Source organism: Alosa sapidissima, chromosome 8 (assembly GCF_018492685.1).
Source record: "Alosa sapidissima isolate fAloSap1 chromosome 8, fAloSap1.pri, whole genome shotgun sequence".
In the NCBI taxonomy this organism is placed as follows: domain Eukaryota; kingdom Metazoa; phylum Chordata; class Actinopteri; order Clupeiformes; family Clupeidae; genus Alosa; species Alosa sapidissima.
Window position 1 is genome coordinate 27,782,282 of NC_055964.1, and position 25,272 is coordinate 27,807,553.

The 25,272-nt window shown below is 44.6% G+C and overlaps 2 protein-coding genes across 6 annotated transcripts in view; one reads left to right on the plus strand and one right to left on the minus strand.

Moving 5' to 3' along the window:
- Positions 1–30: 30 nt before the first annotated feature.
- fahd2a (fumarylacetoacetate hydrolase domain containing 2A) lies at positions 31–13,548 on the plus strand. 4 transcript variants are annotated; one of them, XM_042099985.1, is made up of 8 exons: positions 31–69; positions 527–798; positions 1,338–1,554; positions 3,137–3,196; positions 7,669–7,831; positions 8,287–8,395; positions 9,686–9,773; positions 12,964–13,548. In XM_042099985.1, exons 1-8 carry the CDS (start codon positions 46–48, stop codon positions 13,024–13,026), a joined length of 996 nt encoding a protein of 331 aa, XP_041955919.1. In that variant the 5' UTR covers positions 31–45; the 3' UTR covers positions 13,027–13,548. The 4 variants fall into 4 exon arrangements, with proteins under 4 accessions (XP_041955919.1, XP_041955922.1, XP_041955920.1 ...); XM_042099988.1 differs by having other exon boundaries at positions 53–69; positions 562–798; XM_042099986.1 differs by lacking the exon at positions 31–69 and adding an exon at positions 78–232.
- Positions 13,549–14,537: 989 nt separating this feature from the next.
- The window catches only part of gpat2 (glycerol-3-phosphate acyltransferase 2, mitochondrial), a 74,573-nt gene continuing 63,838 nt past the window's right edge, over positions 14,538–25,272 (minus strand). The window contains exons 17-23 of one of the 2 annotated variants that reach the window (XM_042099981.1): positions 20,482–20,559; positions 19,455–19,526; positions 18,458–18,580; positions 17,352–17,472; positions 16,439–16,507; positions 15,580–15,635; positions 14,538–15,366 (exon numbers count right to left, since the gene is read on the minus strand). In XM_042099981.1, coding sequence (XP_041955915.1) covers positions 15,250–15,366; positions 15,580–15,635; positions 16,439–16,507; positions 17,352–17,472; positions 18,458–18,580; positions 19,455–19,526; positions 20,482–20,559 — 636 coding nt within the window. In that variant the 3' untranslated portion in view covers positions 14,538–15,249. The remainder of the gene's footprint in view (positions 15,367–15,579; positions 15,636–16,438; positions 16,508–17,351; positions 17,473–18,457; positions 18,581–19,454; positions 19,527–20,481; positions 20,560–25,272) is intronic. The other variant, XM_042099983.1, reaches the window with a different exon arrangement.

Genomic DNA, 25,272 nt, shown 5'->3' on the forward strand with positions numbered 1-25,272 from the left:
TGCAGAACAACTATTGAAACTGCAAAGCGACTACCAGGAAGTGTAATGCTGAGAGTTCATTTAATGAAAGTGAGTAGCCTACTCCTCGTTCAAAGTCCTGTTAACAGTCGTTGGACGTGCATTGAATATACATATTCAAATTACTGAACATCAAGTCTGTCGCATAGTCTACTACAACTTAGTGAATATTTCAATATAGCACAAGGTTGAGCAGACCGAAAGACTTCAGCAGGTAGCTATGACCAGTCAGCATTGCTTATCTTATTTTCTGCAGAGGAACCTGCTATCGCGGTTTGTGAGAGATAACAATGATCGTCTAAGGTCAACTAAATGATTAGCTAAACATATGAATGTACTGAATTGGTGGCTGCAAGAGTTTGTGCAACACAGCAGCACATTGCATAAACTTACAGCGTATGCTTTTCTTCTCCATGATGATCTCCGCCGTCTACCTTCAATCTAATCAATGTGCTTTCCCTTCCATTTCCTCTGTTTTCTTTCTCACCATTGCATCTTTTCACGGTAGATGATACTTCCTTGTGGCTACTTGCTCGGTTTCAGGCGAGTCGGTGCAGTGTGTTTGACAGCTACAGGCAGGGGTCGGCGGGGCATGTGCAGCGCGGTGGGCATGAGACTGGTGCAGTTCTGTCGCCACGGAGATGGCAATGGTGTGCGGGTCGGAGTGGAGCAAGCAGAAGGACAGGGGGTCATCGACCTCAAGGCCTTTGACCCCTCTATGCCCACTACCATGAGAGAGTTTCTGGAGATGGGCGAGAAGGGCATGGAATGTGCACAAAGGTAGTCTAAGCATTCATTCATTTGTTCTGTCATCATGGCAAACAGAGCAATAACTGTGTGCCTGTGGCTGTCAGGAGCAGGTTGTTGGCCAAAACACATACCTTTAGTACTAGTAAGTAGCAGTAACCAAACTAAATTGAGCTGAGGAATAAGGAGACACAGCGAGGCTCTCACACATTTCTATTCCAAGAACAAAAACAGCACATCAGAGGAGTGTTTTGAAAGCTTCGCATCCACAAAGAAAACAAAAGAGCATAAAGGAGTACGAAAAAAAGTTAATTCACAATACTACAAAGCTTCGACGAAGTTTCTCAAAACTTTTGCTTTGTAGCTATGCAGTAAAGGAATAACACAACATTTTATTTCGTGTAAGCCATTGGCATACAACCACAATTGCTGTTTCATTTTTTGGGTTTTGTAAAGCTGTATTTATTGACTGTATTTATTTCTAAACCTATAATGTATGAAGACCGCTAGTCCAGAGTTGGCTTTGATATTGGAGGCTAGGCACTGTCCATGTCTTCCACTCCCCTCTCTAGGGCGCTCTCCAGCGGTCAGTGTGTTGTTGCGCGGTCGGAGCTGAAGCTGCTGTCACCGGTGACGGCCCCGGAGAAGGTGGTGTGTGTGGGCATGAACTACAGGGACCACTGCCTGGAGCAGAACGCCCCCATCCCGGCAGAGCCCATCGTCTTCAGCAAGTTCCCCAGCGCCATCACCGGCCCCCACGACGACATCCTGTTACCTGAAGAGAGCCAGGTGAGCTCAGCTTTTAATACTTGTAAAAACACTCGCTTTGAGTGAGCAGAAGCAGAAGCACAGATAAAGGGAGAGCTGCTCTTGAATGAAACTTGAATGCTGATTTGATCATATAGAAAACCAATAGAACAGAAATGCCATGTAATGTAGGTACAACCCCCCCCCCAAAAAAAACAAAACAAAAAAACAAATCGGTTCTTCTAAGCTCAAGTTGCTCCAGCCAACAGTTAGAGCTGCCAGGTAGATACAGTGCTACAGTATGCTCTGGGAGTGTAGCTCTGTAGTCTGTAGTAATGGGCTGTGACTGACTTGCCATATCTCCTTTAGAGCTGTGACGGTTTGAGACAGACTACTGTATAACATCTGGTACATACAGGTGTGGAGGAACGGGGCCCTTATTTGAATGATGTACTAACAGCAAAGTCAGACAGTGAGCAAAATGTAACTTTAGCTTATTTAATAACTTGGCTAGTCAAAATCATTTTGCTAATTTAATATACCGGACCATGATGTAAACAAACAAACAAGGAATTTGGTCTCTGCATTTATCACATCTGTTAATTAGTGTACACACAGAGCACACCATGAACACACAGTGATGTGAAACACACACTAATCCCGGCGCAGTGAGCTGCCTTGCTACAGCGGCGCTCGGGAAGCAGTGAGGGGTTAGGTGCCTTGCTCAAGGGCACTTCAGCCGTGGATGTGGGCATGGGAGAGCAGTGCTCAACCACTTCCCCCACCCACATTTTTCCTACTGGTTGGGGATCGAACCGACAACCCTTCGGTTACAAGCCTGAGGCCACGACTGCCCCCTATAATACACCATGAGACCGAACAGAACAGAATTATGTACATTTGTGAATAAAACAGCCGGGCCAGTATCCTTGGAGCAGCTTGAGGTTATGTGCCTTGCTCAAGGGTACAGATTTAGTAACTGGGGATTCAAATGCATGTTTGCACTTCCATGTCAACATGTTAACCAAGCTCCTTAGCCACTGCACTATCACTGCCCAGATAGAGTTGAAGGCTAAAAGGTAAAATTGCTTAAAGCATAGGGCATTAGCTTGGCAGCTACACGGGCCTACCAGGCCCAAGCCCAGGGGCCCAAGGGGTCAGGGCGCCCTGAAGCCCAAGCCATTGCATGGAATCATTGCCTCAATATCAACACATCAGGATGTAGGCTATGAATCTGATTGAATTAAAGTATTGGCAAACAAATTAAAAAAAAATCTGGGGGACATATGCCTCAACATATGCGACAATTAGTGGGGGGCCCTTAATAGATCTGGGCCCAGGGGCCCAAAAGTTCCATCCATGCTTCTACTCTGCCTCTGTAGTATGTCCACATGAGCAAAACAAGGTGTTATTTGAGACAACATTGACATGATCACAGATGTGATTGCCCCAGCTCTTTTTAGACGCCCAATATGCTTATCCCTGTCATGTTGACATGCAAACCAAGGGACTGCCTGACCGCTGTTTTTCAGTGCCCAGTAGTAGTTTTGCACATGTTGTGTCCATGTTGACATGCAAGTTCAGTAGGTTGATTCCTCACATGTTGGCATGCATGTGTTTGCAGGAGGTGGACTGGGAGGTGGAGCTGGCTTTCGTGGTTGGACGCAAAGGGAAACACATCAAGGTAAGTGAAGTGAAGTAGGAGAGATGGAGAGAAAGTGGAGGATGGGGTTATAGGAGAAGGGGATAGAGAGAGAGAAGTGAGGAAGGTAAATATAGATAACAGTGAGTGAGGGAAGAAGATAATTAAATGTTATCAAATTCATGCCTTGTCCTTGGCCCATATATTCTGATTAGACACACTATGAGCACAGCACAGCCTCATGTCCCCTGGTTCATCTAATTGTAAATGAATCATCAATTTGTATTCACACGAAGCTTTGTTGTCTCTCATTCAGCACCAATTATGATACATCTCAAATCAAGGGCAAACATCAGATCTCTGACGTGTTTGTTCCGAGCCAGCACAGTGACAACTTATTCAGCATAATTAATAAACCCCTGGCTCCAGGCCTATAAGTGGAATCAATTATGTTGGCGCTTGTTTAGATCAGATATCAGAGGAACAGTCTGCAGTGAGGCATCAAAGCAACATAATGCCGCATTATAATATCATTGCAGAATCATATTCAGAGGGTGACAATGGTATCAAGTGTGATACTATGTATGAAAAGACCATGTTAATGTTTATGGTATTTAGCAGACACTTTTGTTCAAAGCAACTTAATGACATCAATAAACTTTAACATTAAAATGAAGAATTTACAGTAGAATCAAGTAGCCTAAAAATACAAATAAAATTAATGGACTAAATTGAATTTAACAGAATTACAACAAGTTGTTAATGAGTGCTTGTATTCAAATAGAGTGTAGAGCTCACCCCAATGTAAGCAGTTTGTAGTTTGCTCAGACATATCATGCTCATTTCTTAAATTGAATAATATTCAAATGTGAGCAGTTTGTAGATTGCTCAGAGATATCATGCTTGTTTCTTAATTCAATTTAAGGAGAAAATGGCACTAGATATACCCAGCATTACTCAACTAAATTACATTTTCAGTTCCTCTTCAGATATGAAGAATACAGTAGTGTACAACAGAGCCAAAACTCATAAAGTTCAGTGACGCATCTAATAAAGTCTATTATTTCAGTACTTGAAATACACAGAAATTGCATCATGAATCTCACAGTTATAGTCTTCCTTGTAAAACATCTCATAAAGCTGTCTAACTAAGATGAGAATACAACCCTTGTCTTGCCACTGTTTACTATTAACATTGGACTCTGTCTGCAGTGCAAGAGGTTAATTATTGATCGGGTACCTTTGCAGTGTGCTCAGGAGGACAGCCCATGGGTCAAACCTGTTGTTTATATAGGGTACAGTGCATTTTTGGATTATAGGCCTATAATAGTGATAATGTCTAATGTGTCTAATTATGAATGCATATGTTCAGGCTGCTGGATGAGGTGGTGGTACGGAAGGGTCACTATTGTCACTGTTGTAAAAATTAAGTGTTAATCCACAAATAGACAAAAAGTAACTCACAGGCAAGCCGACCGTACGGCAGAGTACAAAGCTTTATTCACGACGCCGGAGACAGGTTACAAACACAAGCATCCTAGCGAGCATGAGAGCAACAAGTCTGTCGTAGACCATTATTTATAGGACTAGAGCTGTCATGATCAATAAAAGCTGTTATTAATCCAGATACGTTAGACCGGCACATCCGGGAACTTGACTCGTGACAAACGTTCCCGCCCCTTTCGGGGGGAAAACAAACAACCCCTCTCATTAACTCCAACGCAAATTAGGGTCAATAAACGTAATTCGTACAGAAATCGCAGGAGTAAATAATAACAAAAAATACCACAAATCAATATGACCACTCAATACATAACCACTTTGCCGGTCGTTGACCATGAAAGATACCTACAAAAGCTTAATTCAATTAATATAAAAACATGTCCCTACAGTCTCCCGAGTACGAAGTGGTGCAACAACCCCACTCAGTGACCAGAAGTGTCATACGGTCTTCTCTTCTTATGGCTTGTAGCCATAATTTTCTTCTGTCAGGATTTTTTTTGAGGACATGGTAGGCAAAAGAAACTCAGGGAGGGGTTCTTAGCTGTGTGGTTGGTACATGTCTACCGGTTCACTCTGGCTTGTTCTGAGGGAATGTTTTCCCCTCAAAAGGGGCATGGCGCAAACAACCTGCTCTGTGTGACGCGGGTCCGGTTGTAAGTATTCTCTAAGGGAGGTTGACCTCATGGTCATGGACAAGAGAAACCCAAAATAACTGAGATCATCCTTGAAATTTCTTTATAGTAGCCAGTTGGACAGCAACAACCCCAGAAGACATTTAGCAGCTAAAGTGTTGTCTAATTTAGGGTTTAATATTTTTCCCGAAAATGAGATGTATCAAATCCCGGGAAAAGACGACGCATTTCCCGGGAAATAGCTGTTTTTTGTAGTTGTTGTTTTTAGCCCAAGTAATGTATGATAGGCTATCACTCAAATATCGTTCCCAAATCGCAAACTGATATTTTTATATTATTTGTATCATTATTAGGCCAAAAGAACATGTCCATCGACAAAGTTTGCAATTATCATTTCTGCTGCGTGCGTGATAGGCGTATCTGCCGCAGCACTAACTATAGGGGTTGCCTAGACCAGTGTTTCTCAAACTTTTTCAGACCAAGGACCACTTAACCAATAAATAGAAACCTCACGGACCACCTAGCTAAAAAATAAAAAACAGTAGACCTACTTCAACAGTATATTACACAATAGACATATCACTGAACAACCTTGCTTATTGTCTTGGCACCTTGCTTATTGTGTCAGAGGACTCATATGATTTAAACTGGCGTAGCTTACACAGTGTTGCAGAACTGTTTGGATTTACATATAAGTTAGTTTAATATTGCAAACAACTCATCGACAGTATATTATATTTTACCACGTCGGCCCGCGGACCACTTGGGATAGCTTGCGGACCACCAGTGGTCCCCGGACCACACTTTGAGAAACACTGGCCTAGACAATCCACTTGGCATTTCCAATGCCAAGTGGATTGTCTAGGCAACCCTTATAAAACCAATATATTACAGAACTCCATTATAAAAACTGACGAAATCTCCTAAAGTAAACCATAGAATGATTCCTAAACCAGAAAACCCAGAAAACCCTGACAATCCGGTCACACAACATGCACTTTGCGTTTTCATTTTCAAGTCTTTTAAAATGCTCCCATACAAAGCTGGCAGTAGACATCCTAAAGGCTGTCACTGTCTATGATTAGTTTTATTTTATTGTTTACCATCTCATTCAGTGCTATATGATCCAGGGCTCATGACCAAATCAAGCCAATATAATAGCCAGTAGCCACAATGAGCCCATGCAGCCACCCTGTTTCGACAATCAAAGGTAACGCACAGAACGGCCAGCAGACAGATAATTACGTCCCCAACTCATCTAAAATGTGGTGTCTTGAAATACTTTGGGTTCTACACCATAGATGGTAAAGTGACCGTTAAATATAATGTTAAAGAATGTATCTGTGGATTGTGGCTTTACATCGGTCGAAGTTGACTCCATGTCGTGGTGTCTCACGTAACTCAAAGCCAGGCAAGCTGAGGACAGGCGCTCTGTTCCATCGTCGTTATGGTAACCAAACAAGTCTTCTTCTGTCTAGGTTTGTTTCTACGTTTAAGTGTTGTTCTTCTATGTGGTCCACCTACTGGAGGGGAGTGTTTACAGCAGTTCCGTTTCACACATGCGCAGTCTACGCGTCACTTTGACGCGCGGTCTTAAATTTCGGTCGACTCAAAGACGCGACGCATGCTGTAAAAATGACGCAATTCTCGTCACGCGCTCACCAGTGCCGCGTGCGCGGGACGCAGACGCGGGACCATACTTTAGGCTTTAGGCGGTAGATACTGCTGCGTAGGCTACTGAATGCAACGTTACCGTAAGACAACAATAGACGCGCACTCCAATAGACGCGCACTGGAATTTTTTTTTACTTTCATTTCCTGTTTCCCGTCATAACATTTCCCGGGAATCGGGAAATAGTTTTGATCAGATTTCCCGGGAATCCCCCGTCTCCCGGGATTAAACCCTAGTCTAATTACTGGACACTTTCCCACCTTACTATTCCTTTTCCTTGGACCATTTCAATGACCGAACACACCCTAGGGCGCAGCCCATTAGGTGATGTTACAAGGCCCATCAGTGACTATTTAAAATCACAGCCGCTTTGATTGCCAACAACATGCTGATGATGGCCTAGGGCCAAAACACGTAGGCTACGTTTGAAGACATGGTCCATTAAACACTTTTTCAAGAGCTAATGTGTGAGTGCAGTTTTCAACTTTGTTTTCACAAACTTGGTGTCTATCATTGACATTGACACATCTGACATTGTTATTGTTCTACAGTATGTTAGCCTGTCCAGCCAAAAAGTAAGCAGACAGCAGCAAATCCAACTGCTCCCCTTTGACAAATGAGTTTTAGCTTTGCAATTCAGCATTACGTTTTTACACTATAAGTGCCAAACTGAGATTTGTCTGTTTTCCACAATGTCCCCTTCTCAGGAGGAGGATGCTCTCTCCCACGTGGCGGGGTTCACAGTGGCCAACGATGTCAGCGCCCGTGATTGGCAGATGCGGAGGAATGGGAAGCAGTGGCTGCTGGGAAAAACCTTTGACTCGTTCTGTCCGCTGGGACCGGCCCTGGTCACCACGGGAAGTGTAAAAGGTAGGAGGCCACAGTGGGTGAAAGATAAAATAGCTGTAGAGTGTAGATATTAAGTAGTAATTAACAAATGAATAACGTATTAACACCAATAGATATAATAACATTTAAATCATGTATTGTATTTAATGACAATGCTGTACATTGTATACTGAGATGACTAGAAGCAGGCCTGAAGATATACCAGTCATGATTTTTGGAATTTGGAAGTACATAAATTAATATTATTATTATGAACTCATAATCTGGAATTAATTTTACACAAATGAATTATTGCTGCCCAAACTCCACTACTAACATAACACTAGAATGTAACTACTGTAATTCAAAATGCTGCATTATGTATTATTAGGGGAAGATGTTTTTCATTTATGCACTATTATTAGAATGACCAATGTTATTCTTAAAGGTGTCATTAAAGGTACCATTTCGTAATGCGACACACTTTTATGCTGTAGATGTCCACAAGCTGGGTATTCGGTGTCTGGTCAATGGTGCAGTGGTCCAGGACAGCAACACTGACCAGATGATCTTCAGGACGGAGAAACTAGTGGCTTGGGTCTCCCAGTAAGTTCTGCATCTCCTTAAACTACTACTGTTGACTGGTGCCCAGCTAGCTGTCAAGCTCTGGCTTCAAAGAAGGGCAAAAAAACAAAGGTCTTCTAAGAAACCGCCTCACTTGGAGCAAACACAACAATACATGCTTAGGTTGCAGAACTCACAACAGAACGCTTGCAAAAACAGCATTTCCTCATCATCACAAAATGTTGCAAGAGTGCAGATATCCTTTCAAGGCTGGCCCTGAGAGATAGAACTGAATGCTTTAGTGTTGTAGCAAAATATATGCGTAGTAGTCTGGCTATCAGTGAGGCGACGGTTTGTGGTTGAGGAAGTATGTTTCACTCTTCATATATCATAGGATGAAGCCATGGGTGGACCACATATACATCATACAACAAATTGTGGGCATGGTGTAGCAGCGGTAATGTCACTGACTTACGGTGCTTACACACAACAGTTGTGTTCCGTCACCGCATGCCAGTGGGTGTACCCGGGGGTCGAGGTTGTGTAGCCTGCTATGCAAATGCCTTGAAGTAGGCCTATAACCGCAATTTGATTGGTTGGTGCCTTCCGTTGCTCTTCGTCGGTGCAGCACAAGTTGAACTTTTCAACGCGAGGGAAGGGAGCAACGCGACGCAACGGACCCACAATTCAGTTCGGCAACGGATGACGTAAGCCCATGTAAAGTGGACGGGGTGCGTCTCCAGCACTGCACCGCACGCAACTGTGTGTAGGCACCGTTAAAACTGGTTGACCCGGGTTCCATTCCCATACCCGCTGTTGCGGGTCTGTGTCGTTTTGGTTAAAGGTGTCTGCTAAATATCAGTCAACTGTAACTTTAACTACAGCATGCCACTTGTCTGTTCTTCATGTTGAAACAAAACATATTTATTATTATTTAGAGACATCTTCTACACTTAAGCAAGTGGTGTGCTTCTCTGAGCACATTTGTGCGTGCTGAAGACGTACGTGGGTCATTCATTGATGTGCGGCCCCAATTGTAGGGAGACACACGAAACCCCCCACATGCGCGTTTGATGACAAAACGCCATGGGAGCATGTTACGGCCTTCAGCCTGAATAGTTTTGTCGGGGGGGGGGGGGGGGGGACTCAGGTCTTCCAATTATGGTCTTCAGCTTCTTGTAGTTTGCCTGTGTTTGGATGTTTGTGAGAATATTGTAGGAGGATGTTGTTAAGTGCTCTGTCTTTATGGCTGAGTGTGTATATGTGTGTTTGTATGAGGATGTTGTAAGTCTCTGTCTTTGTGGCTGAGTGTGGATATGTGTGTGTTTGCAGGTTTGTGACGTTGGTCCCAGGCGATGTGTTTCTGACCGGTACTCCCCCAGGTGTGGGAGTGTTCCGGAAGCCGCCGGTGTTCCTTAAGGTGAGGGGGCCTGTCTGCATCGCCACACACTAAACAGGCATTCTGACCTGAACTAACAGAATCACACACATACCGGTACACACACATAGGTATGCATTCATGTACAAATCCACAATCCCTATACCACCACTGCCACATACAGAGACACGTGTGTGGTGCAGGCGTATCCATCCACATGCTGTATACACACATAACCTAGATCACTGCCACCATACACACACACACACACACATCCTAGATCACAGGTAGCACTTGGTAGGTCATTCCACCATCACAGAACTACAAGAGGCAACAGTCTGGATTACTGTGTGTGTATTGGCAGGAGGAGTGTAGCGGCTGACGGGTAACATAAGCCTTAATGAGAGCATTTAAGTAAGTCTGCGCAGACACAGCCAGCACTTTGTCAGCCAGCAAACACACACACACACACACACACACACAACCAATATCACTGCCACACACACACACACGTATTCACCCACGCAAAAGAGAGACACACTCATACACCCTAGATCACAGCCACCACTCACATCAACTCCTGGTGATGAAATTGTAATTTAGCAACTGTTCATTCTGGGCCTAACAAGGAATTAAAATTCAAATGGACGCTCTGCTCTTACCCCACCCCCCCTCTCACTCACTCACTACCTGTTATACAAAATTACCACGAGCCTCCCGTATCGGCTTCAGACGGCTGCCACGGAACCTTAATCAGTTCACTAATTAGATAGCTAATTTGATCCGCTTAACCATCCGTTTTTCACACAGCAGGCCGGGCACAGCACACACCGCAGAGGAGAGAGGGAGAGAAAGGGATGCATGGTACTATTGAGTGACGGCTGTGCGGCAAATTCAATTAGTGAGGTGCAGTCAAGGAAATAGAACAGCTTCCGATGTTTCAGATGAGGTTGTGAAAGCAAATTTGTCCTGTGTTCTGTTAAAAACCTGACAGACCAGTGTTTTGAAGATGTACACTGAATATCTCTGCTTATAAATGCAACATGGAACAACCTGAAATATTTAATGGGTCATGGGTCTGAAATGTATAGTCTGCAGCGTCCCGCCGGCAGGACGGTTACCCCCTCCCCCACCACCCTCCCAACATTCTAAATCATTTTTTTTACGTTAGATTGTTATGTAGCATACTAGTCATATACTCTTGGGAAATATTCACAAGAATCCATACATATTCTATACAGAACCCCTGAAGTACAATTCAAATGCAAGCATGAAACTTAAGTGTTACCTTTCATTTGAGACCAAGATTATGCTTGGTTCAAAGGGGTTCATAGGCAGTAAGCATTTGATTGTCAGTATGCATTTTGGATAACCAAAAGTCCTATGGGGAGTTTCCATAGGGAAATTACAAAACCCATGAGCATACCTTGGCAAATAATGGTGTACTTAGTCTCACATTAGTACTCACATTTTCATTCTATATTGATCTACTTTTGAACACAGCTTCACAATACCTGATGCTAGGGCTCAGTTGTGTTTCTAAGCCATATCAAGTGACCTAGAGGGCTGAAATGTGGTTAGTTGAGAGATGCTTGTTATCCGGCAGAAAGAAAAAACAATATTCTAGTGTCAGTACATAACAGTTCTTCTGATTGTTTTCCAAGAAACTACAATGTTTCAGCTTTCCAAAGAGGTCAAGCATTTGATTATAGGCCAAACTAGGTGGGAACAGTGGCCTCAGAAGCAGGCGCTGTGCAATTTCAGGCAAAAACTAAGGATTAAGCTGTTTTAATATGACTACAGTATAGCAGCACAGAAATGTGGGACAAATAACCTTTATGGTGTAGAGAATTTCAATTTCAGTTAATGAGACATGGGACAAAACTTCCCCATGCTGTTTTTATGTCGTGAAGTAACTGAGCTCATGGACGGATTATGAACTTTCAGGCCCCTGGGCCCAGATGTATTAAGGGCCCCCCACTAATTGTTGTGGGGGACATTTTTTTTAATTTATTTGATGTGATTTCCTGTATTCTGGTGCATTTTGGGGATGGCCAATACTTTAGTTCAATCAGATTCATAGCCTGTGTTGATATTGAGGCAATGATTCCATGCAATGGCTTGGGCCCCCTGACTCCTTGGGCCCCTGGGCTTGGGCCCGGTAGGCCCGTGCAGTAATCCATCCCTGACTGAGCTAATCATCATCATTTCAATGAGCCTCCTGCCAGTACCTTCACATCCTGCAATTCAAACTTCCTGACAAACTCTCTCAGCTGCACTGTGGTTGTGATGTTGCGCTCTGCTGCGTTTTTTGTGATGTTCCGTTCCGCTATGTTAATGTAAGTTGTGCTGTTCCGTTCTGCTGCGTTAATGTACATTTTTGTGATGTTCCATTCTGCTGCGTTAATGTAAGTTGTTGTGATGTTCCATTCTGCTGCGTTAATGTAAGTTGTTGTGATGTTGCGCTCTGTTGTGTTAATGTAAGTTGTTGATGTTCCGTTCTGCTGCGTTAATGTAAGTTGTTGATGTTCCGTTCTGCTGCGTTAATGTAAGTTGTTGTGATGTTGCGCTCTGCTGCGTTAATGTAAGTTGTTGTGATGTTGCGCTCTGCTGCGTTAATGTAAGTTGTTGATGTTCCGTTCTGCTGCGTTAATGTAAGTTGTTGTGATGTTGCGCTCTGCTGCGTTAATGTAAGTTGTTGTGATGTCGCGCTCTGCTGCGTTAATGTAAGTTGTTGATGTTCCGTTCTGCTGCGTTAATGTAAGTTGTTGATGTTCCGTTCTGCTGCGTTAATGTAAGTTGTTGATGTTCCGTTCTGCTGCGTTAATGTAAGTTGTTGATGTTCCGTTCTGCTGCGTTAATGTAAGTTGTTGTGATGTTGCGCTCTGCTGCGTTAATGTACTGTAAGTTGTTGTGATGTTGCGCTCTGCTGCGTTAATGTAAGTTGTTGTGATGTTGCACTCTGCTGCGTTAATGTAAGTTGTTGATGTTGCGCTCTGCTGCGTTAATGTAAGTTGTTGATGTTGCGCTCTGCTGCGTTAATGTACATTTTTGTGATGTTGCGCTCTGCTGCGTTAATGTAAGTTGTTGTGCTGTTGCGCTCTGCTGCGTTAATGTAAGTTGTTGTGCTGTTGCGCTCTGCTGCGTTAATGTAAGTTGAAACATGCCCCTCCACTTTCACATCCCTCCTTTAAATCTCTTTTGTGTTTTTCTCCTGCTTTTTGTCTTGCAGAAGGGGGACGTGGTGGAGTGCCAGATCGACGAGATTGGGGCCATCCGTAACACGGTGGTGTGACAGGACCTTTCTGCGGCATGCCGCACCGAGCTGATTTAAAAGTGCCATTATCTCAATACTGCCCCGTTAGTTTTTTACTGCGCACGTAGAGGCTGTTTTTTTTTTTGGGGGGGGGGGAGGGGAGGGAGTGTACAGAGAGTATTTACAACAGTAAAATGACTTGACTGTGTCACATTCAGACATTGTAGGTTGTGTTGAAAAATGATTTCTTTATCCACAGATTGTCGCTGGAGGCTAAAGTTGCAACTCTTTATCATGTAATGCACATGAAAGGTATGCCTTTAAATCTGATGGAAGAGCTCTCAAAGACTGGCTCCACAGCTAGGAAATAGATATAATCATTAATCAAAAACTGAGCTGACCTTTGGTCCATTTGTTGCGGTATTGTGAAGATGTCCAACATGTTGATGGCATGGTCAAGGCCACAGAGAAAGCCATGTCATTGCCACTTTGTGATCTGTGCATTCCTTTACTCTACACGTCACAACTTTAACTGATAATAAACGATAACCATTGTTTGGACACCTTTTGTGCAGTTTTGTCAGGTTGAAATCCTGCCTGTCTATGATGGGAGTTGGCATATTATTTTCATAAATCTCGCATCTCTGTCATGTGCATCTGTCTCCTCTCCTTTGCATGAATAATTGGATAGATTTTGTCTGCCATTGATTTGTAGTGTGCTAATACCATCAGCAGAGGGCACTGTTACTTTTCAATGTGGAATTCTGAGACAGGACTTCTGAGGGAGAATTGTTCACTTTAAAAGACGAACAATTAGGGCTGTACTCCTACATCTAATGCCAGTCTTAACACATTTCTGCAACTTTATCCCGTGCTCTACCCCAATCTGCCGCCACAACACATCGGTACAGACAGGCAGAAGGACAAGTTAGCAGTAAGGACAGGTTTCCTGTGGCATGGCGTGCAACAGTTATCCAGTGTCTGACCAACCTCAGTACTAACAGAGATACATCAAAGTTCAGTGCCCTAAAGAAACGGATGTCATTACACACACAGAAAACATGAAGCAAGTTAAATTTTGTGCCAATGGATTCCACTGGGGAAGTACACTCTGTCTACTATGGACTGCTCTCTTATTTAGGCGTCTTTGCTTGTTGTTAGTATTAGGGCAAACATTTCACCCTGCTGGGTTTGACTTGCACCTGGACCATTGATGGTACAGCTTATTGAAATGTTGGTGGTTCACTACACCAAAACTCACCAAGGGTGAAGCTGTCTTGACGACCACAAAGCTGTCAAAAACAACCACATCTTTTCAATGTTGAAACTGAGGAGACTACATCCTTGCCCTCTCTCACATCTCATAACTGTATGTGGGAGTGTGATTACATGAACCTTGAACATGTTTAAAGTTTTATATGAATGTTTTGTCTGAGATTTCAAATACTACTTTCAAAAGATTGAGCGTCCCTTTTGTTACTTTATAATTGTGTGTGTGTGTGTGTGTGTGTGTGTGTGTGTGTGGCAGAAAAAGACAGGAGACGGTGGGGAACATGCCATTGTGCTCATTTACAGGAAGACACACAGTAATGGATGACTAAAGCGCCATTGATTCTCTAGAACATTCTTGTTTTAACATTCAGGACCAATCAGAAAACAGAAATAATAGCACACATTTAGGCACATTGAACCTTCAGCCTACCATTACAAAAGCAAACAAAGCTTGTCCTTGTGTCAGCCCTCTTTAAAAACTTTCCCCCACCAGGTTTACAGTAAACACAATCTTACATAATCAAAGAGCAGCAAGTCAAAATTAACAGGAACTATACTTAAGTGCCTGGACCCTGGTTGAACAAACATTATGAACACTGGCAAGGAAGTATTGCACTAGTGGTAACAGGGTATATAAAACAGAAACACATTCAACTTCACTGCTCTAAATAAAAAGATGGGAGTCATTTTGAAGATAACACTTAAAAACCTATAATGGTGGAGTATTTTGCAAGGCTTCAACTATCAAATAAAAATAAAAAAAATAATTATACCTTAACTAGCTCTTTCCCACTTTTTTGCCCTTATTATGTTTGTCCACTTGTTTGTCTTTCGTGTTGATATTTTTTCTTCTAATTAAAATAATAATGATAATAATAATAATAAAAAAAAAAACAATGATGAGCTTCAAAATGTAAACGTAAATGTGTCTATTCACTGCAATCCTTTCAAACTGTGTGTGTGTGTGAGTAGTGCTAATTGTGAGTAGTGCTAATTGTAGAGATGCTGAGAGACAAACTTGTGCAGCTTCTCTCTGTTCTCTGTTAACTGGAACAGTGGACTCAGATCCAGATAAACATGGCCGTTCTCACTTTCCTCAGTCAGAACCTGCATCACACACACACACACACACACACACACACACACACACACACACACACACACACACACACACACACACACACACAGACAACAGGTGTGAGGACTTCAAACACAAAATAGGGAGAATGTAAAATGATCAATGATGAGGTCCCTTGTCCCACTGTCTTACATATAAAGGGCTCCCCCCATCAATGCAATAGTTCAAAAGGCATCACTCACCCCAAGGTCAATGAGAGTACGCACTGATGTCTTCACCAGATCCATGGAAGAGCTCTCTGTTTGACACACACACACACACACACACAATCAATTTAAACACTGCTGGGGCCTTTGTCCAAAAGAAGCAATGATGGAGATGATCTCACGACCGAGGGGTTTCCATGTCTACAAATCAACCATCAAATTTTCAATTACACTTCATTTGTTTTAATTTGCTTCGCTTCAGATCCAATCAACGGAATGGAGAATCTGATCACTGATGTGGTTGTGGTTAGAGATTAAGAGCTCCTAAGAGTGTCCCAGCGGTGGTTCCAGAACGGTGGGGCGGGTTCTGTTTCTTTGAGTTCCATCTAGCACTTTCACTACCTATTAAAATTCCCATAAAACATGTATTACCAAAATGTCAGTCTCAGCTGAAACTCTATTTAGGACTTAAATGGGGTGACCTCTAGAATCGGTGTGTGTGTGTGTGTGTGTGTGTGTGTATAAGTAAGTGTGCCTGTGTGTGGGATTGTGGGAGTCTATGATCGATGTGTGCACATGAGCACATGTATATACAGTATGTGCATAGTGTGTGTGTATGTGTGTGTATGTGTGTGTGTGTGTGTGTGTGTGTGTATGTGTCTATGTGTGTGTGTGTGTGTGTGTGTGTGTGTGTGTGTGTGTCTCAATTATCAAATATCTTTTACAAGGTCTCAAAGTTGAGTCAGCCTCAGCCTTCCACAACCCCCCAAGATAGAGGGTGAGTAAATCAGACTAATGAGTATAAATGAGTGTGTGTGTGTGTGTGTGTGTGTGTGTGTGTGTGTGTGTGTGTGTGTGTGTGTGTGTGTGTGTGTGTGTGTGTCTGTTATCTCACCATGGTGTCCTCTGTCCAGGTTGGCTAGGTTCCGCACATGAGCATGAAGCTGGATCACACAATGGGATGCTGTAATACAAGGAGAACAGATACGGTTGAGAAGCTGTTCATTTATGGACTGCACAAAACGCTGGCACAGGTCTACGTGGACTGGTGCAGTGGGGGCGACCGTAGCATGCAGATGGTTCTGCAGACGGGGGTGGGGGGGGGGGGGGGGGGGGGGGGTTAGAGGCGACAGAGGAGGCCTAGGAAGGGAGTGAGCGGCACCTTCACAGTTGCTATTGGGACGTGACACACGTACCCTGGCGTGCATATGGGTGTGCAAACGGGTGTGTGTGTGTGTGTGGGGGGGGGGAGGGGGGGACGTGACACAAGTACCCTGGCGTGCATATGGGTGTGTGGTGTGTGCGTGTGTGTGTGTGTGGGGGGGGGGTGACACAAGTACCCTGGCGTGCATATGACTCTGCAGACGGGTGTGTGTGTTTGGTGTGTGTGTGTGTGTGTGTGTGTGTGTGGGGGGGGTACAGAATACCCTGGCGTGCATATGGGTGTGCGGGTACCCTGGCGTGGCGTGCATATGGGTGTGCGGGTACCCTGGCGTGCATATGGGTGTGCGGGTACCCTGGCGTGGCGTGCATATGGGTGTGCGGGCTTTGGGGTGCCAGAGGGACAGAATAGACTTGGCAGAAAAGCGGGCAACCTTGGCACAGGAGTAAATAAACAGAGACAGCAGGTACACTGGTATGCACAGGAGTAAATAAACAGAGACAGCAGGTACACTGGTATGCACAGGTATCGTGCCGATGGAGCTTCGCATGCTCAATCATCCATTTATTCACTTGAGCACACTGAGGAAGACACTACGCTGAAATATGTCAAAAAGATTGATCTTTGCAAAGTGATCAGAGCTGACCTGGCAGCGGGGTGGGCAGCAGGTGTAAGCTCTGGATGGCCCAGCACAGCGCCCTCAACTGGACACTCAGGAGACTGCAGAGGAAGAAGAGCATGTCCGGACACTGGGTGGGGTGACTCAACTGCGGAGGAGAGGGGACAGAACACACACACACATAAATGACATCACAAAAATACATGCAACCATGCGTACATTTAACGAACACACATGGTCACACACACCCACAGATGTAGTATACATAGCCTGTGCTCCATAGACATGAGTTAGTATCTGTAAGAGCCTGTGGATCTTTGAGGGCTGTTTTGTTTACCGTAATTCCTAACTATTAGCCGCAGTTTATACATTGATTTTGCAAAATTTCTTCAGCTATGAGGTTAATACACGGGGGCAGTTAATATGGTATTATATGTTTTTTTTTTAAACTTACATTAAACACTGTCCTGCGGTTTATACACAATGCGGCTAATTCACAGGAAACTACTGTAACACATACCCAAACATTTCTGCACAAACTAGCTTAAGAACTTACCAAAGTGCTCTTAAACTTATTTCGTTATACTAACGTCACATGGTTGGCTGTGTCTGAACACCTTAATGATTTCGAATCCCTTTTAGAGCACAGTTCAACACCTCCTCTGGGCCCAGTATGAGATTAGGCTACTGAAATAAAGGCTTCTGATTGGCATCATTACTTTATACGATGACTCAACAAAAAGTCAAGCACCTTCCAGAGCGGCTGTTAAAATCTCACCAGCTCTGAAGTCCTTGGATTTGTCCGTATCAGACAGCAAGCAATTTCTTGTACTTTTTGAAGGAGGAGGAGAGCTCAGTGTGTGTGTGTGTGTGTGTGTGTGTGTGTGTGTGTGTATGTGTGTGTGTGTGTGTGTGTTTGTGTGTGTGTCTTTAGAGTATGCCCTTGGTTCCTCACGGCCTGTTCACTGTTTGTGGGTGTGTGTGTATGTTTGTGCTTGTGTGTGTGCAAGAATGAGGTGTGTGTGTGTGTGTGTGTGTGTGTGTACCTACCTTGTAAGAGCGAGCTTCCTGGCATGTGGGTGTGTAAAGCTCTCTGTGTGTGTGTGTGTGTGTGTGTGTGTGTGTGTAACTACCTTGTAAGAACGAGCTTCCTGCTCTTCACAGTCTGAGTCGCTGTAATCTGATTCATCTGCAGCGTTCCACGTCAGAGTCCCCTGCCTCTTCATGATGTCACACACTGGTGTGTCTCGTGGAACCTGCAGCACACACACACACACGCACACACACACACACATAAAATACATAAGCATGCAGACAGATCGAAACCCATCTCATAGTACCAAAACCTAATGTGGTCACCAAGCTACTGAATAAACCAGTTGTGACTTGTTAAAACGATTTCTTGTAAATGCATGCTTCAAATGAGTGTTTTTCACCAGCCAGACGGTTCTACTGGCCTGTTGGTGGTTGGCCTTGGCTGTTTGGCCCTTGTGGTTCATAGCATTTATGGACAATCTTAAATGTCCAGCTGATCTATCCTTCTGGTCTGGTCACTTGGCTGGCTGGAGAAACTGTTTAATCAGACCAACAAATTGCTCTACAAAGAGTGTTTGGGGAGGTTTTATAATGTAGCCATCTGATGCCTCCACAGACTAAACCACGTCCCTGCTCTCAAGACAAAAACTTTTACACTACCCATCTTCATACAGAACTATCCTCCCTGTTTCCTTTAAATGGACACTACGCAGCTTCATACAGAACTATCCTCCCTGTTTCTTTTAAATGGACACTACCCATCTTCATACAGAACTATCCTCCCTGTTTCTTTTAAATGGACACTACGCAGCTTCATACAGAACTATCTGCCCTGTTTCTTTTAAATTGACACTACCCATCTTCATACAGAACTATCCTCCCTGTTTCTTTTAAATGGACACTACCCATCGTCATACAGAACTATCCTCCCTGTTTCTTTTAAATGGACACTACACAGCTTCATACAGAACTATCCGCCCTGTTTCTTTTAAATGGACACTACCCAGCTTCATACAGAACTATCCGCCCTGTTTCTTTCAGCTTTTGCATTTGGCCCCTCGTTGTGTAGTGCTCTAAATGTGTTCTATAATTTACCATGTTTTGGGTTTGTGTATTTCTCTTCCTACTGATTGTAGTGTCCTTGGATTGTACTATGTCCTTGGGTATCTGGAAAGGTGTTTACAAATTATTATTATTATTATTATTATTATTATTATTATTACTATTTATTATTATTATTATTATTATTATTTAAAGGTTGGTGTCGGAGACACAATCATCTAAATTAAAAAATCATCCCAACCTTGTTGATGACTATGTCCTATTTATTATGCCCCATCTCCTATTCAAACTCACGTCATGTTTATTTTCATGCAAAACAAAGGACATTTTTAACTCCAAGCGTCTGCAAAACAAAGGACATTTCTAACTCCAAGCTTCTGCAAAACAAAGGACTTTTCTAACTCCAAGCTTCTGCAAAACAAAGGACTTTTCTAACTCCAAGCTTCTGCATGGCCAGTGATCAGTGGTTCTTGTGTCTGCACATGGCTATGTCCCTGTAACTCAACTGAGCGTCTGCTGTATAGAGTACACTGCTAACGTCACCAAGGTCATGGTGGGACTTCCAGGGAAAACATGCGGTACATCAATAAAAAACATTACACCCACACACCCACATGTACCAACACATTACACCCACACACACACACGTACGAACACACAAACATACCATATGCGTAAATTTCATTTTTGGTTGAAGCGTCTGATAAATGTGAGCGCAAATGATGTCCCTGACATATTCACCTGTACTGTATGTGTATACAGTACACACACACACACACACACACCTATTACCATGCACTTTCTGCTCCTACCACACTTTGACTAGTACTTATAATATCTGCACTCTTATCCTCCAGTAATAGTATTGACAGATGCAGTAGTAACCCCTAGCTAAGGTCTCTGCACTGCAGCTTGGATGTTATTCTCTTGTGTTATTCTCGTGTGTGTGTGTGTACTGCAGATGTGTTCCACTGTATGTTAAGGCGTGCGTGTGTGTGTGTGTGTGTGTGTGTGTGTGTGTGTGTGTGTGTGTGTGTGTGTGTGTGTGAGTTGTGTGTACCTCCTCCATGATTAGGATGCCACAGCGCACCAGACTATCCACAGCGTCCAGGGCGAAGCTCTGAGCAGACTGACACGGCTGAGAGAGAGCGAGTGATGGAGACACAGAAGGAAAGAGACCATTAGAGAGCATGACCGATGGAGGCCACACACACACGCACACACACACACGCACGCAGCGCACACACACACGCACGCAGCGCACACACACACGCACACGCACACACAGTCTCTCTCCATCACCCAACTGCTGTGCTGTCACACAGTCTGCTGAACTCAGCAGGGATACACACACACACACACACACGTGTCTGGAGATGGTGTTGGAGCGCACAAGCACCGAGCGAAGAACAACATGGAGAATTAACAACTGAAGGAGAGGACTGGGGGAGGAGATGGTTATGCTGGGGGAGGAGGTGGTGGTGCTGGGGAGGAGGTGGTGGTGCCGGGGGAGGAGGTGGTGGTGCTGGAGGAGGAGGTGGTGGGACTGGGGGAGGACATAGATAGATAGGTACTGTAGATAGATAGATAGACTTCATTGATCCCCAGGGGAAATTCAAGACATGGTGGTGCTGGGGGAGGGGGACTGGGGGAGGAGGTGGTGGTGCTGGGGGAGGAGGTGGTGGTGGTGGTGCTGGGGGAGGGGGACTGGGGGAGGAGGTGGTGGTGCTGGGGGAGGAGGTGGTGGTGCTGGGGGAGGGGGACTGGGGGAGGAGGTGGTGGTGCTGGGGGAGGAGGTTGTGGTGCTGGAGGAGGAGGTTGTGGTGCTGGAGGAGGAGGTTGTGGTGCTGGGGGAGGAGGTGGTGGTGCTGGGAGAGGAGGTGGTGGTGCTGGAGGAGGTTGTGGTGCTGGGGGAGGAGGTTGTGGTGCTGGGGGAGAAGGTTGTGGTGCTGGGGGAGGAGGTGGTGGTGCTGGAGGAGGTTGTGGTGCTGGGGGAGGAGGTGGTGGTGCTGGGGGAGGAGGTTGTGGTGCTGGGGGAGGAGGTGGTGGTGCTGGGGGAGGAGGTTGTGGTGCTGGGGGAGAAGGTTGTGGTGCTGGGGGAGAAGGTGGTGGTGCTGGGGGAGGAGGTGGTGGTGCTGGGGGAGGAGGTGGTGGTGCTGGGGGAGGAGGTGGTGGTGCTGGGGGAGGAGGTGGTGGTGCTGGAGGAGGTTGTGGTGCTGGGGGAGGAGGTTGTGGTGCTGGGGGAGGAGGTGGTGGTGCTGGGGGAGGTGGTGGTGCTGGGGGAGGAGGTGGTGGTGCTTGTGATTACTTCATCAATTTGCTATGGTCAGATGTCCGTGTTGCTATGTTAACATGTTTGCAGGCCTCCATCTGAGATGAGCATAGAAGAGGACGCTGGCAACAACAGACTGGTAGAACATCCTGAGGAGCTTGCTGCACACATTGAAGGACCGCAGCCTCCTCAGAAAGTACAGCCTGCTCTGCCCTTTCTTGTAGAGTGCATCAATGTTGGCTGACCAGTCCAGTTTATTGTCCAGGCGGAGACCCACCTCAGATCATTTTCTATGTTTATATGTTTCTCTTGGTTATATTGATCCTCTGTATTGATTATACTGTATTTTCCTTTTTCTTTCTTCTATGCACATTTCCATTGTCACCATTGCCAAGGAGGTATCGTAACACCCCCAATTATCACCACTTTTGTTCAGAAATTCTAAAACAACGATGTTTTTTAACACTTCAAAATAACATTTGCTAAATTAACATGACATTTTTCAGTAGCCATAGGTGTGTAGATTTGAACAAAATCTGGTTTGTTTGTTAACGGGAGCATTTACTGCCTGAAATATCCGATTTTGTTTACCACACTCGGAGTTATAGTGCTGGCCTGATGGGTCGCCTATTTACACCGTTTCAACGGCACATGAACGGTTAGACCGAGAATTCTCGTTGTGAAATTAAAATTCCACTGGAGCTCCAAGCGGTTGTGTACACGCAGCCTTACAACACTGTCTACAGCTCTTTGAGTCACGGTAAAATGTCATTTTTGGTACATAGCTAATTTAGATACACCTATGGTGTGGGTGGTTGCGTTTCTTTAGGAGTCTGCTGTCTTGGTTTGTATAGAAATTGATATTAAGTGACACAAACACGCAAGACGGTGGAAATACGGGACCGACGGTAATAGGGGGAGTTCCGATAATGCTTTTGCTGACATTTGTTTATCTGTCATTTGTTTATCTTTATCAATTGACACCTGGTGGAGGGGTGAAACATGGCCCTAGGACCCAATACATTTTAGAGCAGGTCGATTTTACTTTGTTTTACATAGCAAGGTTCGTCAAATTGGCCTTGGCGAAGGTCTACGTTCTCTGAGTGCCCTGTTCTACCTGAAGGTTGCACAACTCATCACGATGAGCCTTTTGTAGATGCATGCTGTCTATATGAAACTCTTGACCACGGTGTGGAAACCAATCAAACCAGCTCTTAACCTCGCAGACAGCAGGGTCAGGATAACACAAAACACTGTTGCCTTGGCGCTCTTTGTTTAGAGAAAAACACAAACATAATGAGATTGAACAACAGCCCCCGCAGGGGTATTACAAGAGCAGCTACTTGTTATGTGCGTAGAACAGGCTGAATAGTGCTGTGGAGAAGTGCAGCAGAGAGACTGGGGCAGTGATGGAGTGATGGCTTAGGGGTGGGGAAGGAGGGGTGGTGGGAGCAGCTGTTTCATCTTCTGCCTGCACAGCTCTTGACATTTCCCCACCATTATGGTTGTTTATTTTTCTGCTGGCGTCACTGGGAAGTGTTTTTATGTATGTGTGTGTGTGTGTGTGTGTGTGTGTGTGTGTGTGTGTGTGTTTGCTGATGCCAGTGAAGCACCCTTCAATCGGACTTCAATTTCACTGTGAGACACTGAACACAAGAGAGAGAGAGAGAAAGCTGAAATCACCTTTATTAAAGGGATGCAGTTTTGCCAATTTTTTTGCTGTTTTCTCGCTTTTTGCTCGCAGTTGTCTCTACAGAGCTCCCCCTACAGCTTCAGAGTAAAAATGTTACAACACTCGCTCGGTCAGTTTCCTCTTTCCCTGCTCCTCTGACAACTGTTTTTAAAATTGAATTGTAGTTTGTATGGTTTTGTTTGAGGCTGTAGCACTTGTCGATGGTTTTATTAAACAAACTACAATTCAATTTTAGAAAGCAACTTGTCCATCCCCACCACCTCCACCATCCCCCTAAAAGCCTCCACAGGGTTGGTTAAAACAGCCCCCGAAATCTTGCACTTCCTTGTCATCCAACAAAACACAACCCACGTCCCTTTTCCTCTTAGCCATGTACACAGTGCCTCCAAAAGAAAAGCTGAAAAGAAAATCCTACCCATACCTTTGCAACCCAGGAGCCCCAGTTTAGCTCAAAAAGCTCCCCCGATCTTTCACAAAAGAGAAAAAGGTGCTCAACAGCCTCATCCAACCCACAAAAGGGACATTCCCTCCTCATCGCTGGATTCAGACACAGAGAGAAAGAGAGAGATAGAGATGAAGTAAGATTAAGGTGTGAGTGACGAATGGAGAGTGTGACAAAGGGTACGCTAAAGAAGGAGACAGACAGACAGACAGGGGTAGAAAAGAGAAAGATGAAGGAGAGACAGACAGGGGCAGAAAAGAGGAAGATGAAGGAGAGACAGACAGACAGGGCAGAAAAGAGGAAGATGAAGGGAAAGAGAGAGACAACAGCTAGTTTGATGCAGCTGAGTGCACATAAATCTATAAATGAATAAATAAAAAAAACAAACGTGTCGGGAGGACAGAGAGTGAGAGAAAGAGGGAAAGAGGGGGAGAAGTAGCGAGAGAGAGAGAGAGAGTGAGAGAGAGAGAGAGAGAGAAAGACAGCAAGAGAGAGAGAGAGAGAGAGAGAGATAGAGAGAGAGATAGCAAGAGAGAGAGAGAGAGAGAGAGAGAGAGAGAGGGAGAGAGAGAGAGATGGGGGCCAAGAGGACAGCGGGTGCGTGAACATGCACAGATTGCGATGATCTCCACAACAGGGTGGGAAACCTTTGGCCGGATTTTAAACAGCCTTTGCTGCCATTCAGGTTTAGTGGACTGCCAGACATTTAAGCCCAGTCCAGCCAGCTAACTCTGCTCTCCTCTGTCTCTCCCTCAGATGCCCGTAGTATGGGCCAAACACACACACACACACAGACACTCACTCACCAATGAGTGTGCCAGTATGCCATAAACATGCAAATACACAGCGCTATATGCATCCATAAACGCACACGCCATAGACAGTAATGGGCATGGCATAAGTCACAAACACACATAGCCCATGCCCATGGCCACACATCACATGCCACACTGTGCCACACTAATGTGCACTGTACCACAAGCATCCACACACACACACAAACACACACACACAGCCTGGATCTGTAATGAACACCCCTTTAGGAGTGCAGAAGCAGGGGGGCCTTAGGATCGTACGTGTGGTTCCTGGGAGAGATCTATATACAGTGTCTGTCTGTCTGTACTAGAAATATGATCAATATTTAATGCTAACATAGCCTGGTTAGCACGTATGCCGTCTGAATTGTGATTGAGAGGGGGACTGGAAAAGGTTCATTAACTTATGACTTCCAGCAGGGGCGTAACTAGCAGTGAAATAAAACTTAAATTGATACATTACACTTTTACCAAATCGTTTCAGAAGTGTAGCAATCTCGTAAAGGTTTTAAATGTACTGTAGTTGTTTACTCAATTCCAAAGATATACAAATCCATGCCGGATTAGTGATTGTATTTGCGTGCCTGTGTTTCAGACATTGGAAATGGGCTTCAATGGCCTCTTGGCCA

Coding starts and splice junctions, on each gene's coding strand:
- fahd2a (XM_042099985.1), top strand. CDS start 46: ATGCTGAGAGTTCATTTAATGAAA. Junction 70..526: donor TGAGAGTTCATTTAATGAAA/GTGAGTAGCCTA, acceptor TTTTCACGGTAG/ATGATACTTCCTTGTGGCTA. Junction 7,832..8,286: donor CACCACGGGAAGTGTAAAAG/GTAGGAGGCCAC, acceptor TTTATGCTGTAG/ATGTCCACAAGCTGGGTATT.